We start from the raw sequence: 18,724 nt of genomic DNA on the forward strand, positions 1-18,724 counted from the left end.
CTGCTTTCATCTCCCTGGTACATTCCATGCTCAGAGGATCATTAGCTGTGTGCTCACAGAACAGCTATAGAATAATTAGTACTAAGGAAAGCTGCATATTAGTTACTGGGTTTAGGGACCTGCTTTTTCCTTCCTGAAGCTTTTGCCTTTCTCCCTTCTAACTTCCAAATTAAGACTTTCTACTTGTATTTTAAGTTGTACCTCTTGTTATTTATTGAGTATTGTAAAATATATCCTATTTATTGTCTATTTATGATATGACAGGCATTATACTAAGCCCTTAGCATGCATTGTCTCACTTAAGCCTCGTGGCAGCCTGAATTAATTTTATTCATATTTTATAAACCAACACACTATTGCAACTTGCACAAAGTTACCCAGGCAGTAAATGATCAGACTTGAACTTGAAGTCAGGACAGTCTATTTCCAGACTTCTTTTCCACTATACCAGTACTTCTCAAACCAAGTGATCACTGTGGGATCTCTTTGGGTATTCTAAAAGAAATTAATAATTTGTTTTTTGTTTCCTTGATAATTCTAAACATTCATATAAGCATATTCAGAGTTATTTATGATTGATTGAGTCCTTTCAGATAATTTCTGGCCTGAGCTTGTCTTAGTATAAAAATTACTCTGAAAACATATGATCACTTTTAGTGCTGCATTTTCAAGCTGGGGTTCTTTAAAGCAGCTATGTTCCTTGAGAGTAAGGGTGAACAGTGCAAGGGGCCTTGTTAACCCAGAGCTCTCCCAGGCTGGGCCCTGCCCTGGATTCATGATTTTCTTCCCTGTGCTATGAGATTCATAGCAATTCTGATGCTTCACCACGATCCAAGGGATGGCTGTCCTGGTAACTGGCACTGCTGGTGAGGATACTTGGCACACTCCCAGTCCACTTTGCTTCTCAATGATGCAAACCTACAGGGAAATCAGAGCAGGCTGGTTGTTGCTCAGTGCACAGAGGCCATGAAAATAAAATTATAAAGACGTTTTCCAGAGGGGAAAGCAATATTTGTAGAAGAACTCACCAGGAATCCAAAGAGCAAGAAGGAAGTAAAATTGTTCTAGTGAACTAGTGTTCATGCATGCAGGCAGCAAGGCCCATAGATATTGATGGAAAGACACATTCGTGGCCCTCTGTCTTGCTAGGCTTTCAAAAGTTATCTTTACTCTTACAGAAAATGGAAAAAAAAATATTTTCAGATCTTCACCTAGATATAATAAATTAAGCTGCTCTGAAGGCTGCTGTCTAAAAAATGTAAAGTATAGAGAAAGATCTTCAGATTTACCTTTTGCTGCTGCTTGCTATAGACAGATTGCTAGGTCTCTTGGGGCAGAAGAAATCATGTGTTGGGGAAATAGCTCACCTGCTTAGAGCTAGAGGACATGTTTGAAGGGGAGTGAAAGGAGTAATGCAGTAAGATTTGTGAAATCACTGATGAGCATAAAACCTTATATTTCTTAGTACCTAAGTTACATGGTTAAATGACATAAAATTTAAAAATCAATTTAATTCTGGAGGACACATTTAAAAATAACGATAAACTAACATCCTATTTTGCACTTCTACAGCTAATGAGGATGCTCTTAAGGATATACAAAAATGAAATATAGTCTGAAATCTAATTCACGGGTGCATTAGTTTGCTAGGGCTGTCATGACAAAGTACCATAGACTCAGTGGATTAAATATAACTTTATTTTCTCATAGTTTTGGAGTCTGATAGTCTAAGATCATGGTATTGCCAAGGTCGGTACCCTCTGAGGCCCTTCTCCCTGGTTTATAGATGGCTGTCTTTTCCTTCTGTCCTCACTATATGTGTCTGTGTTCAATTTCCTCTTCTTGTAAATGCACCAGTCATATTGGATTAGGGTCTATCTGAATGCCCTCATTTTAACTTAATTGCCTCTGTAGAGATTCTCTCTCTAAAATATGTTCTCACTCTGAGATACAAGGGTTAGGACTTCAGCATGAATTTTCAGGAGGGATGCAATTCTGACCATAACAGCTGATTCTATTTAACTATATCTATGTCTATAATATTTTGAACCAAAAGAAAGATATTATTTGGTAGTGAATAGAAAAAAAGATGTATGGAACTGTACCTACTAAAAATTTAGATATACTAGAGTTCAAACTTTGCCCTTTTTTTCACAAATTATAATTTGATTTCCTAGTGGCACTGGCTATATTATATTAAAGTAAACATTATATATGATCATTTAAAATAGTGATATGCAAAGTAGGAACTACTTATTACTGTTTACAATACTACATTTCATTTCTAAGGGAGGCCACCAATATAATTTACAATACTTTATAATGAGGCAAATTTTCTACCTGTGCCCTCATTATTCCAGAAATCAGCTCTTAAATGTTTGAATGTCTTATCAGAGATAAATTGTTCTTTCGTATATAGAATTCAGTGAATCTGTGTGGTATGGGACGGTCATTGTCAAGAAGTGTAACATCTTGAGAGTGGTCTACAGATTGAGGAAGGGCAGAGGCTTTTGCTAAACAAAAGAAACTCAGCATTAATTCCACATCTGTTGTTTTCTGTGGGTGTGTGTGTGTGTAAATAACGAATAAATAAGGATGATATAGATGTTTTGAGCTAAAAGTAGAAGTTTAATTGACAGTTTTCTACTTGGTATACATGTGCGTATGGGTCAGATCAGGGACAGATCCCAACTTGCTCATGTGTGGCTAATTCTCTCACCCCTGACTCTACTGTATTAAGAAAGTGCATCTTAAAGAGGTACTTTATGATTTGGAGAAGCTATAGATACCTCAACAGCTTCTTATAAAGAGGCGGAAACGGAGAAACAACAGTGGGAAGAGGTTGAAAAGACGGTAGAGAGGAGTGTTTTGGTGAAGGGAGATGGATTAGTCTACTGATTCAATTGGTTTGTTGATTTGAAAAATAACTGACATGTTGGGGACTTGTATTAATTTTGTTCTGTGTGGTTGATGAAGTAATTTCATTGTCTCCACTAAACCTTCCATTGAATCTACTTTATTCACTAGCGCTTTCATAGCTAAACTTTCGATTTTGAGGAGATGCAGTTAAATATTGAGCCACCTCCCAAAGTGAGTGGGGACAAAAAGGGTTCCTGAACGTGTCTAGACATGGTTTAGTCTGCATCTGGACACAAATATGTGTACTGTTGTTTATTCCCATATACTTGATAGGAAAATATCAGCGTTTGAGTAGCACTGAGAGGCAGTATGCATGTGTGCACGTATTCCACACATATCATAGAAGTAAATGCATTGAGTCCATAAAAGAGGAAATTAAGCAAGTGTTACTATACAATAAGAAATCAAAGAAGAAACAACAAAATTATTACATAGGCATTGTACTGAACTATATCTGTGAATAACATATTAAGCAAATGTTTAAAAGATTATACTTCTGATTTTTAGCAGAAATACCTTTCTGTATTGTGCCACTTAATTTATGCTACTCCAATTTAAACTGAAATATTTGGAAATTGAATGAATATTTCCGTGTTAGGCAGCCTAGCCAACCAGTACTGGATTTTAGTTCCTGAATCACTGAGTTGTGTGTTCACAGTTGGACAAGTCTTGTTATCAGTTCTGAGGCATAGCTGACATGGGGTGAGGGATTAGGTAGTTCTAGGTGACTAGACTTAATTCTTAAGCACAGGTGAGTTACTTTAAATAGGTCCACAAAGCATTAAAAGGATCTTGGTGATATCCAGGCTTTTGAACATATTTACTTCATGATAGTACTGTTTGACAGGGATATGATCCTTTTTCTGTAATGAGTTCTCGTGATTTATTGAACAAGTCTCCAGAAGTGAACTTTTAGTGGTGTCTATGGCACGCCTCCAGCTCTTCCTTTCCAGCTATCTCTCTCGACCTCTGCAGTGTGAACTTCTGAATGATTTTAGCTTCTTTTAGCTAATGTGAATTCTGTCTCTTAGAAGGTGCAAATTTTGTATTTCCATTCTAATCAATACTTCCTCCCACTGCTTTAATGACCCAAAGACACTGTATTTAAGTCAGTAGCAAACAGAGGCTGACTCACTTAAGTTAAAATCTGGGCTCCCCTCAATCTGAAATCATTTTAATCTGCTAATTTCCTTTTTAGTTTTTCTGTATACACAGCAGGCCATCTGAAAGTAAGAAATCAAAGCAAGACCTTTTATTGAGAAAATGAGATAAGCTTATTTCAGAATTCTCAACTTTCTTACTTCTTGAAAAATATCTCTCCTTAAGGTCTTTGAAAAATCTTTGTAGATGTCTTTCCCTTAAAGCCCACTTCCAATCTGATTTATCCCAGATTTTCTTAATAACAAAAATGAGGAATTGATGTTTACTTGTACCAACCACATGGCAATTCTATTTCCAAAGGGCCTGTGAAAAGATGGAAAAGAGATGACGCATGTTGTTTGATTATTTACCTTTCAAGAGTAACTTTTCTGTGATAGATTCTCATATAAATTGCTGATAAGAATTTAAATTACTACTTCCTTTCAAAATATAAATTTGCCAGTACATATCTAGAGTTTTAAAAATGTCCTGCCCTTGGATCCAGTAAATCTTTTTCTAATAATCTATAATAAAGCAAAATTTAAGCATTCAATGACTTGTGAACAAAATTAGCATTGCACCATTATTTATGATAACAAGAGGTCAGAACTATCCAACTGACCTACAGAGGATGAAAGGTTACAAAATATCTGGAGTAGGATGATGTAGAGGAATATTACTTGATCACTTTCCAAAGTATATGCAATGGCATGAAAATAGATGCAAATGAATTTTTAGCATAAAATACTATATCAGCTGTAAATATAATCCTGAGTAAAATCATAGAAAGAAAACAAAAATAGAATTCATTGTTAAAAATATTGTTTCTATATTACGAAGTTATGAGTAATATATCTCTATGTCTATGTGTGTGTGTGTGTGTTCTTTAGTTTTCACATGAGTCTGCAATACTTTTTAAATGAGACAAGTAATTAATATTCTTTAAAAAGAATGAAATAACCCTGTAAGGAGAAACCCTCCTTTACCTTCAGGGTAAATCTGCTGTAGGTCTATTCTTTCTTTCTAGTAATGGCGGCTTTATTTTTCACAACACATGTCTCAAGATTGTAGTAGTAAATTAGCAACAAGAAAAATAGGTCTCAAAACCATAAAAATAGCTGCCACATACCCATGATCTTTAATATAAATATTTCCTTTAAGCACTTTACAATTTTGAAAGACTCTCCCATAAAGCCACCTTGAAAGTGTTATTTGTAATGTCAACTCTGTGAAGGCAGAGTTTTATCTTATTTACCTGTATACCCTAGCATCTAAAACAGTGGAGATGGAGTACATATTTGCTGAATTAATAAATTTATGTGTTTTGAACAGTAGTGGTAAGATGAGATTGTACAGTACATAATCTCACTTGATACTAACAATGGCCCTCTGAGAAGGATATAGATTTTATTATTTCTAGTTTATAGGAAACAGAAGCAGACTGATTGATTTGCACAAGATCATAGAGCTGGTAAATGGCAAACATCTATTTGAACCAATTCTCTAGATTAGGACTTAGTTCTTAGTGTGATTCTAACAACATGATTTTCTCATTGTCTCAGTGTACCTAAAGGCCATGGCGTCACTTAATACATTAGCATTTATCAATATTTTGTTTTCTATTCAGCATAGAAAAAAACATATGGGTTCAGAACTTATTGTAACATGGCTCATGTTAATTTCTATGCATTCTTCTCACTGCATTTACTGTATTAGTCCATTCTCACGCTGCTATGAAGAAATGCCCAGGACTGGGTAATTTATAAAGAAAAGAGGTTTAATTGCCCCACAGTTCCACATACCTGGGAGACCTCAGGAAACTTACAAAATCATGGCGGAAGGTACAGCTTCACAGGGTGGCAGGAAAGAGAATGAGTGCAAGCAGGGAAAACGTCAGATGCTTATAAAACCATCAGTTCTCATAAGACTCACTCACCATCACAGAACAGCATGGGGGAAACTGCCCCCATGATCCAATTACCTCCACCTGGCCCCACCCTTGACACATGGGGATTATGGGGATAAAAAGTCAAGGTGAGATTTGGGTGGGGACACAAAGTCAAACCATGTCATTGCCTATTTTCTTTCTTGTCAGGAGTTCTCATTCATTGAAAGAATTTCCTTGGATAAATTCTAAGTTCTCTAGATAGAATATGGTGAATATGGCCCTTCGGATCCTATGATTCACAGCAATGTATGAAGCCTGAATCCTTTCTAGAGCACTTTTTCTTAGGAAAGCCTTAGGACTTTCTGAACACTTTCAAACATATCTTAAACAAAACAATGTATTTCTATTTAAAAAATATAAAGTTTACACACCTACTATTTTTTCTCATCTCTGTATCCCAGTTATTATGTGTACTAGCCTCTATCAACTCAAAAACTGGCCAAAGAAAGGATGAAAGTTTGGAAACCTAGGAAGTTAAAATGTACCCAGGGCACTGCTGTGAGATTCCAGTGCAGTGATGTCCTGGTAGGAATGGAACAAATCACCTTTCAGGCAGGTGCCCTTAACTTTCACATGTTCACAATGGCTCATTCTCTGTTGGCATCCATTTCTGCTTTGCAGCCTCAATCCAGGCAGGGACAAGAGACATGTGGCCTGGGGTGTTATTTGATGTGTGGTGTGTGTATACTTCCTTCTCTTGATTTGGCTCTGTTCAATGTGAACTTAAGTGTCCTACTGTTCACATCAGGGTAGGGATCCTATTGGCTATTAGAACCTGCTAGTGTAGCTGTTGTATGACTTCAATAAAAAGCACTTGGCTTTAACTAATTATAGCCCTGCTCCAGGCTAATTTGTGACCCACATCTCATAGTAAATATTTCTCTCATTCTAACCAGGAAAGGCAACTAAACTGGGACAGTTTTACCCACAGAGTTTAATCAGATCTCTATTCTAAAGACAAGACAAAGCGTTAAGAAGTCTGGATAAATTTCATATATGTATTTTTGTAAACTTTCTTCTTCATAAAATATTTATGTTTAAAGATAGACTGAAATAGGACAAGATTCTGATTGGATTTACACTCCTTATTTTCCTTGAGAAATACTCTTTCCCATGTAGCAATGGGTTGACTATTTCCCATTCAAACGTTCATTTATCCACTCTGCATGCAACAGTTATTTCATGAGCACTTGTTGTATCCCAGGCACAGGATATACAGATGCAAAATACAGATGGGGTCTCTACTATCATAGAAAGGGAAAACACACACTAAATAATTAGAAACAAAATTAATAGTTCAATTCTAATTGTGGAAAAAAATCAATGAGAGGCACAATGAGAGTGTCTGTGCGTGGAATCTGCTTATCTGAGAGCTCTTGGAGGGCTTCCCTGAGAAAATGAAGCTGAGGCTAAGATTTTAAGGATGACTAGGTGTTGACTAGGTAAATTGGGGTAGCAGGAGAAGGAACACTCAGGCCGAGAGGAAATAATGTGAAAAAACTGAGATGGAAAGAAGCAAAAACAAATTCAAAGAACCTTCATAAGGAAAATGGACGTATTATCGCCATGTTATGGATTCATTTATTTTCACTAAAACTTCACTAATCAGCTTTTATACACAAGGCTCTGGGCTATGGACTGGAGGTACAACAGAGGTAGAAACAGCTTGTATTTTGGTGGCAATTGCAATGCTAGAGATAGGTGCTCTAACAAGAGCAGGAAAGATAAATAGCTTCTAACTCAGACTGAGAGATCGGCAAACTAGAAGTGTTATCAAAGCTGGTACCTGAAGAATGGGAGGCATTAATGAGACAAATATAGCAGCGGAAGTGTGGGGTTGATGAAATCAAGAGTGAATTTGAAGGCCAGAGACTAGAGAGAAAGAGAGAGACAGAAACAGGAAAGATGTATTTGGGAAACTAAAATAAGCACAAGTATAAAGATGGAAGTAAAGAGAGGCAATGTGAATGTTTCAGTTTCTTCGTCTATTACATAAGGGAGTTGGACCACATTCTTTCTTTATCATAGGTTATGATACTATTTTAAACCCCTCATGTATACTAGGTAAAGATTCAGAGGTTGTTAATAAGTTTTTGAGGGCACAGAGATAAACAGTGATAAAGCACATTTAGTGTGGCAGTTGAACGTATATAAAAGACAAAAAACTGCTTTTGATTGGAAGTAATATTACTGACCTGATTTTTTTTTACAAAAATTTGAACATTTTGTTATGTAAGAAACTAAACTGGCCTTATTGCAAATACAAATATTTCCCTCCTTCCACTACTTTTTATCGAAGATGCCTTCGATTTTTCTCTTTAGATTGAGCCCATAATGGGGTCAATTGAGCCCATAATGGGGTCTCTTTAGATTGAGCCCATAATGGCTCAATCTAAATGTCAGGTTTGGGTAACAGAGAAAGTGTGCTCTTGCCTTTACCAAGAAGAATGTGGTGACAGATTATTAATACCAAAGTGTTCTTTGAAATGGGCAACCTTACATTAGCAGATAAAATAGAGTCCAATGTTCAGAATAATTTTAAGTTTTGTGAAACTTTTATACAAAAATCTGATTAGTATGTTATCAACTCAGACTTACGTATGAAATAGGAACATGTTAGCTAAAATAGGAAAATTGCTACTCAGACATTCACTCTACTGGAGATCTAGAAGATAACAAATTCCTGAGGGTTTCCCAGGAAGGGACATGAGAAAACAAAGACAAGGAAAACCAGAGTTAGGTCTCAGTTGAAATATTACCTTGTTATCTGAAGATACCATCCTAATGTACAGCTGTTACCTAATATGTTGACCAAAAACTGGAAATTATCAAATTTTCAGAGATTGAATATTTTTTCAGAAATTACACAAAATATCTCCTTTGACCTAAAAGATATCTTTCACTTGGAAATTCTGGTCATTACACCTCTCATAGGGTGAAAGGAAGATATTTGAGAAAACAAACAAAACTAGAGAGAGTGAAAGGTTAAATTTCTTTAGTATTTTGGGGCAAACTTAGGAAGGCATGAATGGAATTTATACAGTTATGGGCAACAATTTAGCCTGGGTTTAGAAGCTGCTGACCCAATTGCATAGGGTGTACCCTTAAAGTTTGGGTAAAGGACGATTAGGACAATTACCGTTGAACAAAAATACTACTAGTATGTAATGGACTTTGGAACCCACCTGAAGAGGTCATGGAGATAGTACATAGAAATGGAAAAGTTTCCAGCTCTACTCAAGTATGAGCTGAAAAACACACAATATTTCTGGTTGGCATCATATCATATCTTCTGTCATCATAAGTTTTATGGTCCTCTTGGACACAGGCTGTATGCTCCAGTGAACAATGACCTAATCCCTGCTGGTCATTGTTTATGTCCCAGTGACCCTATGTTGCTTAGCACATTTATTGACCTGCTCAATCAATAAGTCTTGATGATTATTAAGGATTTAAATTATACAGGGTAATGATTTCTTGTTCTTGGTCTATTACCACATTAATGATAATTGCTAACCTTTATTGAGCACATGCTATTATATTGTGTTCTGTTCTCAGTGGATTTTATGCAATATGTTTAATTTGGATATAAACCCTATGGTTACTATCATATGCTATGGTACTATTAATATGCCTATTTAAAGATGAGTAATCTAAGAAACAAATACATTATTAACCTTCTCTGAATCTCACAGTAACTTAATGATGTGGCCAGGATTTAAACTTCAGCAGTTTAACTCCAGAGCCTGTACTTAACCAGTATGTGTCTACCACTACTGTAGACCAAATTGGAGAAGTGGCTCAGAAATATTTGGCAACATCCCCTCACTTGCTAGCCCAGTGATTCTGGCCGATTTTTGTCTTTGGAGCCAAATTAGATGTGTTCTATTCTATATTGCATTCTCCTGTTAGGAAAAGAGAAGTGGAAAGCTGGTTGAATGGAAAAGAATGGAGTCTTTTGATTTAAATCCTCAATGTTTTACTTTTCTAGAGCCCATGTTGACACGTTCCATTTGTTTTACCCCAAGCTAAGAGCTCCTGTAGGCAAGGCCCAGATAGAGTACATGTGGTTTATAGCTGTTCCTTCTTATACAGGTAGCTGGCAAATATATAATAAGCAGAGGGCTGACCTGGAGTGGAAGCACTTTGGAATTGTTTGCTCAGAAAATATACTACTAAAGAGTCCCACAGAAGGGGAATGGGAGAAATGAGGTGCCAAGCAGGGCTCTCATATCTTTCCATTGAGCAGTGACCTGGGTAATTTACTAAGAGATGTCTGCTGTATTTCTATTTTCTAAGCAGGACCCCAAGTCAGTATCTTGCATGTCAAACAAAGGCAACCAGTAAGATAAGAGGCATTAATGGAATTCACACAGAAGCTGGCTATGTTCCTCCTGCTCAGTCTCATGGGCACTCTCTTGGCAAGAGCAGACAGACAGACACACACACATGCACACACACATAGTTTTTTCTCAATTTATCAAAAGAACTACCAAGAGCAAGCAACTTGTGTATCAATCTGATTTTTTCATTCCTGGTCAATTATAAGAAATGTGGCTATTTCTTCCCTGCAATTTAATAACTTGACATTTTTCTCCTTTCTTTTTTTAATTACAGCGGAATCTAAGAAGAAGAAAAAGGAAGGCAAGAAACAGGAGAAGATGCTGGATTAAAAGATGTCACCTGTGGAAAATAAAAAGGACATCAGCAAACAGGATCAGTTAACTATTGCATTTATATCTACCGTAGGCTTTTTATTCAAAAAGTATCTATAGCTAAGTACACAATAAGCAAAAACAAAAAGAAAAGAAAATTTTTGTAGTAGCATTTTTTAAATGTATACTATAGTACCACTAGGGGCTTATAATAAAGGACTGTAATCTTATTTAGGAAGTTGACTTATAGTACATGATAAATGATAGACAATTGAGGTAAGTTTTTTGAAGTTATGTGACATTTTACATTAAATTTTTTTTTTACATTTTTTGGCAGCAATTTAAATGTTGTGATCATGTAAACTACTTCTCCTGTTAGGTATTTTTTTTTCACCTAGACTTTTTTCCCAATTGAGAAAAATGTATACTAAACAAAATAGCAATAAAACATAATCACTCTATTGGAAGAAAATATCTTGTTTTCTGCCAATAAATTTTTTTTAAAATGTAGTCAGCAAAATGGGGGTGGGGAGGCAGAGCATGCCCTAGTTCAATGTTGACTTTTTTTAAGAAAAGCATTAAAACATAAAATTCTTTCACTTTGGCAGAAGCATTTGTTTTCTTGATGAAATTATTTTTCCATCTGAGGAAAAAAAGACTAGGAAAATAAATCAAGGTGATGCTGAAAAAATCTTGCTGTTGTGTTGAATAATTTGATTTTGTAACCCTACTCCTTTAGTCATTTATACTCCCCCCAGTCAACTTATTAGCATTGAGAAATCGTCATTCAAACGAGCTAAGTCACTCTTGGGCACCAATGTCACACAGTTTTTGTTTGTACTTTCTATCAGTAATTAACAGGTTAAATTGGTATTACTGAATTCAACAAAAGTTTCACAGTAGTCTAGGGTTTGGTGGAGCAGGAAAATGCTCTTATAGTGGGTAAGTTTATGCTAGCACCAGTCCAAATCAGGATGACAGTAATAACATGCAAAATGATGATTCGGGCTTAGTTTCCATAACCAAAAGTTTTCACTTTGTTATATGCCATGAGTGTCAAAGGCTGTCTGTTCAACTCTTTATCTGTTGGCCTCTAAGCACAATTTTTAAGTAAACAAGTCTGTTCTCCTATTATTCAGTGAATAATAGAAAATTATCTGGGATTCGTTTTAAAGCATTTCTCGACATACTCTTTAATTCTAAAGTGATAAGACTCAATAAACAAACACCTATCTACCAAGATAACTGCTAGGTCCATTTTGGGAAATGATTATTTCGGCCTACCCTGGGCTAACTATAAAATACAAATTACATGCTGGTCTAATGGTGCAGCCAAAGGTCTTGGCAGCTAAACTACTTTTGCCATCTAGCATAAGATTCTATTTGAGCTAGGAATGTTGAGCAGATCCATTTCTCCCCTCTACATCAAAGCCAACTGTCAATGGGGAATCGAAAAAAAGGATGAACTTCCAGGCATTTTATGGACTGGTGCTTAATAAAAAGAGTACCTTGTAAAGTGCAAATGACAGAAACATGAATAGTAAATGTAGTCCTTTTACAAGCTGACCTTAATTGGAAAAAGTACTATGGGGATGGATGGAAGAGAAGAAAGAAAGGCAGAGTCTTGAGGGGATATTTTGACAGCAAAGTTCCAATAGGGTAGGATGATGGAAGAGCCTGTTGCAAATGTTGCTAGCCTCGCAGTTAACATTGCTCCTCCAACACATTTAGCCAAAAACAGCAGCCCATGAATCAGTAATGAGTTAAGGTGAAGTAGAACTAAATCTCTCAAGGGAAAAACAGTCCTGTAAATCCTGTAAATGACTGTGGCATACTCCTTTATTCACAGGGCATGGCGGGAAGCCAAAAGTGAAAGGTTCTCTGCTGTGTCAACTATGATACTTAGCAAGCCCTAGAATAACTCCGATTCTCCCCTAAAGCAAAGATTGGTATGCTAAGCTCCCTTATATAGAGTGTGAAATTCAACATCCCTTAAGTCTCAAGAATTTTTCTACCCCAACCTCAGCTTTAAACATCTTGTTAAGTCACACTGAAGTGTTGAAACATAAATGCAAAAAGACAAGCTGTCCAAATCTCTGATTCTCACAAGTAGGAAAAAATAGACCGTCATCAGGTGCTTCACAGTGTTCCCAAGCAAGCTTTCTGTTCTGGGCTTTATAAACTTCACCCTAAAGTTCATTAAGCCTTGAAGAAGGGAAGGAAAACATACATCATCTATGTTCCTTTAAATGGCCTTAAGGGGAAGACAAACTTTCCGTTCAATAATTGAGAGGGTAAAAAGCAACTTTACCAACACTCAGGCATAAACAAACCTTCCCTGATGAGAAAGTGTCCTTATTCAGCTAAGCGTTGATATCCCTCACACTTGTTCTCTGATAGACTTCCTAATTTATCCAGGATATATGAATGCTGTCACATTCTCCTATTTATAAGTTGTGAAGAAGAGGATCTTGGATAGACATTTTGACTTCATATATTCCTGGAATGACATATTAACATCTTGTTAATTTAGTAGAAGTGTAACGCAACCAGAGTTTAATACTCTGAATATTTTTAAGAGAAGTTCTCCTAAATTGGGTGGATGGGAAGATGTAGGTATGAAAAAAATTAAATAATTATACTTGACTGTGAGAAATCTTATTAAAAAAGAAAAGGCTATAGTTCTTTTCTATTAAGGAGACAGATATTTATTTAAAAATAAGAGATACAGATCTTTTTTTCCATAACATCTATTGACTCCATAATTCTGAAAGTCTTAAATTAATTATTTTATAATTTCCTTAATTGAAGAACAGAGGTAAGTAGGCTATAGAAAACACTGAAAGAGGAAATAGAAAATGCTGTCTTTTGCAAATTGAATTGTTTTAAAATAGTTTTCAAACATAAAAAATTAGAACTTTACCTACATGGAGTCATGGGGTTTTCTAATAGAGTGAAGCAAAGGTACTTTCTTTTCATTAACATTCTCCAAAAATAATAAGGCAGATCAATATCCTTGGATATAGAATATCAAAGCATGCAAGCTACTTTTTAAACAGTGATGAGACCCTTGGAATACATTAATATAAGAAGAAAAGGGCATAATGTTATTCCAAGCATCCATCAAGTAATGCCTGCTTCAAAATTTGCAGACTCTAATTCCACTAGAAATAAAAGACATGAAACATTTTTACTCAGAGGAAAATGTGTCTTACTCTTAGAAATTCACCCGTCCTCTATTGTTTCTGTTCTTCCCAATCCTTTGTTCTTCTAAGCAGAGAAACAAAAGGATAGTAGAAAAGTTTCATCCTGTTGGGGTCACAAGTAAAATAGTGTAATTCATAAGCATTTCAGTATGAATGAGAAAAGCAGACCTAGTTTTAACACTATTATTATTTAAAAAGACAAAAAGTATAATTAACTCCCAATATTTAATTTTTATAAAGTGATTTTTTTTTCAAAAGAACAAAACCATAACAGGCAGAACATTAATGTATTTCTTACACATTTAAATATTACAATGATTGTACTAAGTTACTCATAGGGTTGGCTAAAGAGGTTTATATGTAGATTATCACTACATATTTTCTTTTGTTCTTTGAAAATGTGCATGGAAACCATATTATATCTTATTAGAGATGAAAACATGAACATCCTGTCCCTCAACTCCTGGGATGACTTGATTACATATAGAGATTGTAACCACACATTCAACTTGCTCTTAGTGGAGAAACAGGTATTACATAAAATAAATAATCACACAGAATATTTTTTCCCTCTTTGGATGTTTGACTGTCAGATCCATCAAACACAGGGCAAAGCTTCAAGTATCTTTGTTGATGAGATTCTTGGATAATTACATGAATGCATCCCTTACTGTGAATAATCAACAGATTGGAATAGTTGCAATGAATGACATGAATTTTAGACTTCTAAGTCCTAAAAGTTGCATGCTTTTAAGACAATCATTCTTGCCTGATGATCTTTCTTTTAAAAAAAAGGTACCATACTATTTTTTAAAGAACATGATAAATGTAAATTAAGCTGCTCTTGAAGACTTATTCCTGTCACCATGAAAATTAGGTGATTACTTTTTGTTTTTATGGCAGCTATAGTTGTAAATACTTTCTAATGTGTTGCTCATGGATCATAGGATTGAATGAATACTGCACCAGGATGTAACCCTGAGCTCGATTTGAGGGAGAACAAAACTAGCAACAAGAGTCTTCAGAACTAATGGACTTTCTTTTAAATTTTATCTCTTAATAAAGACAGAATAAAGTGTATACTATTCTCTGAGCTATTGGATAATATTATGTGGTGACCTTTTTAAAGAAATATACAATTAAATTTCAGGATTAAGCAAACATTATTTTTCCTTGCCTTTTAGAAAAAAATCATCTTTGCTGTCCTTATCCTTGGACTTGTCAAATATATTCAGGCATTAACTATTATTTCTATGTCAGTAACCTCTGGTATTATGAGCAATCTTTACCTTTTTCAACCTACTTTTTACCTCACTTGTATTTCATGTGTGGATATGCAGGAGCACTACTAAGCATTGACCATGTTGAAAACATATAGAAATTATTATTAGTCATCACTTCTCTAACAGAAAAATGTACCATCATTGTTTGTAAATTAACATTTTTGTTTTAATGCCATACTATTGAAAAATGAACATTTTTTAATACCATAGAGCTAGAAAGTCCATATATAACCTTCAAAATGGGGCAACTTCCTTGTAAAAACTCATTTGTAATAATACACCCTATTTTGAAAAATATTTTTTATAAGCCTAGATCCATTGGAATATTATAACATTAAAAAGAAGATAAAGGTAAAAATAGTAAAATGGCCTGACTTATCCTTCTGTTTATTAATTATTTTAATGATGTAATCATTAAAATAATTAACATATTATTAACATATATCATAATTGATATAATCAATAATTAACATATATCATAAATGATATAATCAACATATTCAGTTAATTACAGTTATCTTCATAATGTGATGTTAGGCACTCTGGGGGGTGGGGAACAAATAAAATTTAGAATTCCTAGGTCCCAAACTCATTTATTTGTAGATTCTGAATATATAGATTTTTTTAAATAAAAAAAGGAGTTTGTAATGTAAAATAATAGAAATATAAGGTTAATAATGATAAAGATTGGGCAAGACCTAAGAATTTCAAAGAAATCACCAGGCTGGAGTAGTTGAGAAAATTCATAAAGAATTGAGGGTTGATATTTCCTCTGAAGGATGGACTAGAGTTGATGGAGGATAAAAAGGGGCATTTTAAGAGTAAAGTTATGAAAAAGATGCAGTTATAAATATTAGCAGCATACCTATATTTATTATAGCTAAACAATTTGCTTAAAGTTTAAGGTAGTGTCTTTACAACATTTTCTACCATCATGTAAAATTGAATTTGGCATTGTCAGGCAGCATTCCTACAACACACACACACACACACACACACACACACACACACACACAATTTATTAATGAAATACAAGTTTCAGAAAATAATATTTATCAATACTATGCACTATGTACACTGACATTTTTTCTGTCTTGTATTTCATTTTCTTAAAGTTGTTTACAATCCATCAAATTTAATTTATGATCGACATATGGATCAAAATCTATACTTGAGTTGTTTTTTTTTACAGACACTTGACTTTTAGCCAGACTTTATCTCCTATGCAACAATTGGTGTAGATACTGATTTCAGGACACCTTTCCTTTAGGGAAAGAAATATACTAGTGCAACCTGTGCCCACTGGAAGGACTTTTCTTTTCCACTGCTTTACAGAATCATCCCTAGTGAAACCAAGCTATGTGGGCAAGAACCTAGAGTTGACCTTTCCTTGTCCATTGGGCAAAAGGAATCCCCAAAGGGGCCATAGAAGTGGGAGAGAGGAGAACAGCAGTCCAGCAGAAATTGATCATTCCTCTTATCAAGCCTTCTAGGGCTTCTTGTGGCCACATATAAATACGTTATGTATTTATTTATTCTAGTGGATGGGTGTTGCCAGATACACCCTAAATATGGCCAGAGGGCTCACCATTTACTAAAATCATGCTGGCCAAGTCAGATCACATGGTTATCTGATGTTCTGTGGATAGTAATTCAGTTTCCAGCCTTAAAAGCAGTCAGGAGATGTTCATCAAAAAGAGAGTAGTTATTAGAGAGATGTTGTTAAATGACTTCCATCTGCCCATACAGGTCCACTCTGCACCATCTACATTCTGCTGCATGTCCTCTGACCCAGGTGAATTTCATCAAGGGGCTCCCTTGCCCTCTACTTCCACCTGGGTCTAGCAAATGAGGAGTATCACAAGGGAACAGAAGAAAAGAGGGAAGAGAGCTAGTGGTGTCAGGGTAATTATATTCCCTCAATGCCCTCTATGTTGGATTCCATAGCTGTATCTCTTGATTAAGTTCTTGGTAACTATGAAGAAGAGACTCCTCTCCTCTCCCCTCTCCCTTCCCCTTCCCTCCCTCCTCCCCTCCCCTCCCCTCCCCTCCCCTCTCCTCTCCTCACCTCCCCTCTCCTCTCCTCACCTCTCCTCTCATCTTCCTCTCCCCTCCCCTCTTCTTCTCCCCTCCCCTTCCCTCTTCCTTTCTCTTCCCTTCCCCTCCCCTCCCCTCCTCTCTTCCTCTTCTCTCCTCTCCTCCCCTCCCCTCCCCCTCAACTTCCTCTCCCCTCCTATCAGGAAGAGACTCCTCTCCTCCTCTTCCCTCCCCTCCTCCTCTCCCCTCCCCAACCCTCCTCCTATCCCCTCCCCTCTTTTTCTCCCCTCCCCTTCCCTCTTCCTGTCCCTTCCCTTCCCCTCCCCTCCCCTACCCTCTTCCTCTCCTCTTCCTCTTGCTCTCCTCTCCTCTTCCTCTCTCTCTCTCTCACTCTCTCTCTCTCCCCCTCACCAACCTGATTGTATTTCTGGTATCTTCTCCCTCCTTACACTTCTTTGTACACAGAAGAAGTAAAGAGCACTCCTGGTTACTGCAGTTTCTGGGCAGCATAACCATATATTTATAAATAGCCCTTTGATTAAACTCTTTATTTGAGCATGCCATCTATTACCTGCTGTGACTGTGACTGAAATAGGAGTGTGATTTACTTTGAAACACTAAATTGTTCTGCTAATTATCTTCTATTGGGGCTTTCCTGGCATGTACATTTCCTGCATCATTGGATCTGCCAGGTCACACAAGACAAGTGGAAAATCTACTTTTATAAACTGGAGTCCCTGCTTCTGATTTGGGACTCATTCAAATGTGTAGCCTTTCAGATAAAGGTAAGTAGGGCAATTAGGATCCCCAAATATTGCATGTGTTGCCTCCAAAATCCAAAGGGGCCTATGCAATAATGTGCTTCCTTTCTAGTGTGGTTTGTGAAGTCCGTAAGTAATTCTTCATTTTGAAAGGAATATCTTCACGTGTCCCCGCTTGTTGCACCCAGGAAAATTCACTATGGTGACTGGTATTGTGAATGAGAGGATAAACTTTGAATATACAAATGATACTTTTTGAGTTAAAGGAACTGAATTGCAGGAAGATAAGAGAATAACTCTCACCATTAAGGGGCTCGGGAATATCATGCCCTACTTCTTTAACACCCAATCCTACAAAGTGTGTATTACATCTGCGTTTAATACCAGATATCTTCCTAGATTTACCTTGTGGTCAGCAGGAAATGAAGACACGCATGACAGTTAAGGAATATTAGATGAGGAAGATGCATAATTATAAATTAGCACACTTCAGAAATGCTCTTTGAAAAAGGTAGCCATAAGTATATGAGAAAGGACCTACTGGCAAAATATTTAGAATTTACAAAGAGGTTTCAGTATTCATCTAGGGGAAGAAAACATTAAAGATCTATAACAGAACCATAATGTTTGTCCAGGAGAGCAAATTGCTATGACTCTCTTCACTTTTGGCATGTTACATTTGCCGTTACTTAAAGAAGAAATGTCAAAAACCACAATTGCTTGTGCACTAACCAAATAGGAAGTTCTGTTGACTATTGTCAAGCAGCCTTCGTTT

General features: G+C 36.1%; 1 protein-coding gene across 2 annotated transcripts in view; it reads left to right on the forward strand.

Moving 5' to 3' along the window:
• The window catches only part of PTN (pleiotrophin), a 114,721-nt gene extending 103,366 nt beyond the window's left edge, over positions 1 to 11,355 (forward strand). For both annotated transcript variants that reach the window (XM_012465708.3, XM_012465710.3), the window contains exon 5: positions 10,625 to 11,355. In XM_012465708.3, coding sequence (XP_012321131.1) covers positions 10,625 to 10,680 — 56 coding nt within the window. In that variant the 3' untranslated portion in view covers positions 10,681 to 11,355. The remainder of the gene's footprint in view (positions 1 to 10,624) is intronic.
• Positions 11,356 to 18,724: the final 7,369 nt, after the last annotated feature.

The sequence above is a fragment of the Aotus nancymaae genome, unplaced genomic scaffold (genome assembly GCF_030222135.1).
Source record: "Aotus nancymaae isolate 86718 unplaced genomic scaffold, 86718_ANA_hifiasm-v0.15.2.pri h1tg000002l, whole genome shotgun sequence".
NCBI classification, from domain to species: Eukaryota; Metazoa; Chordata; class Mammalia; order Primates; family Aotidae; genus Aotus; species Aotus nancymaae.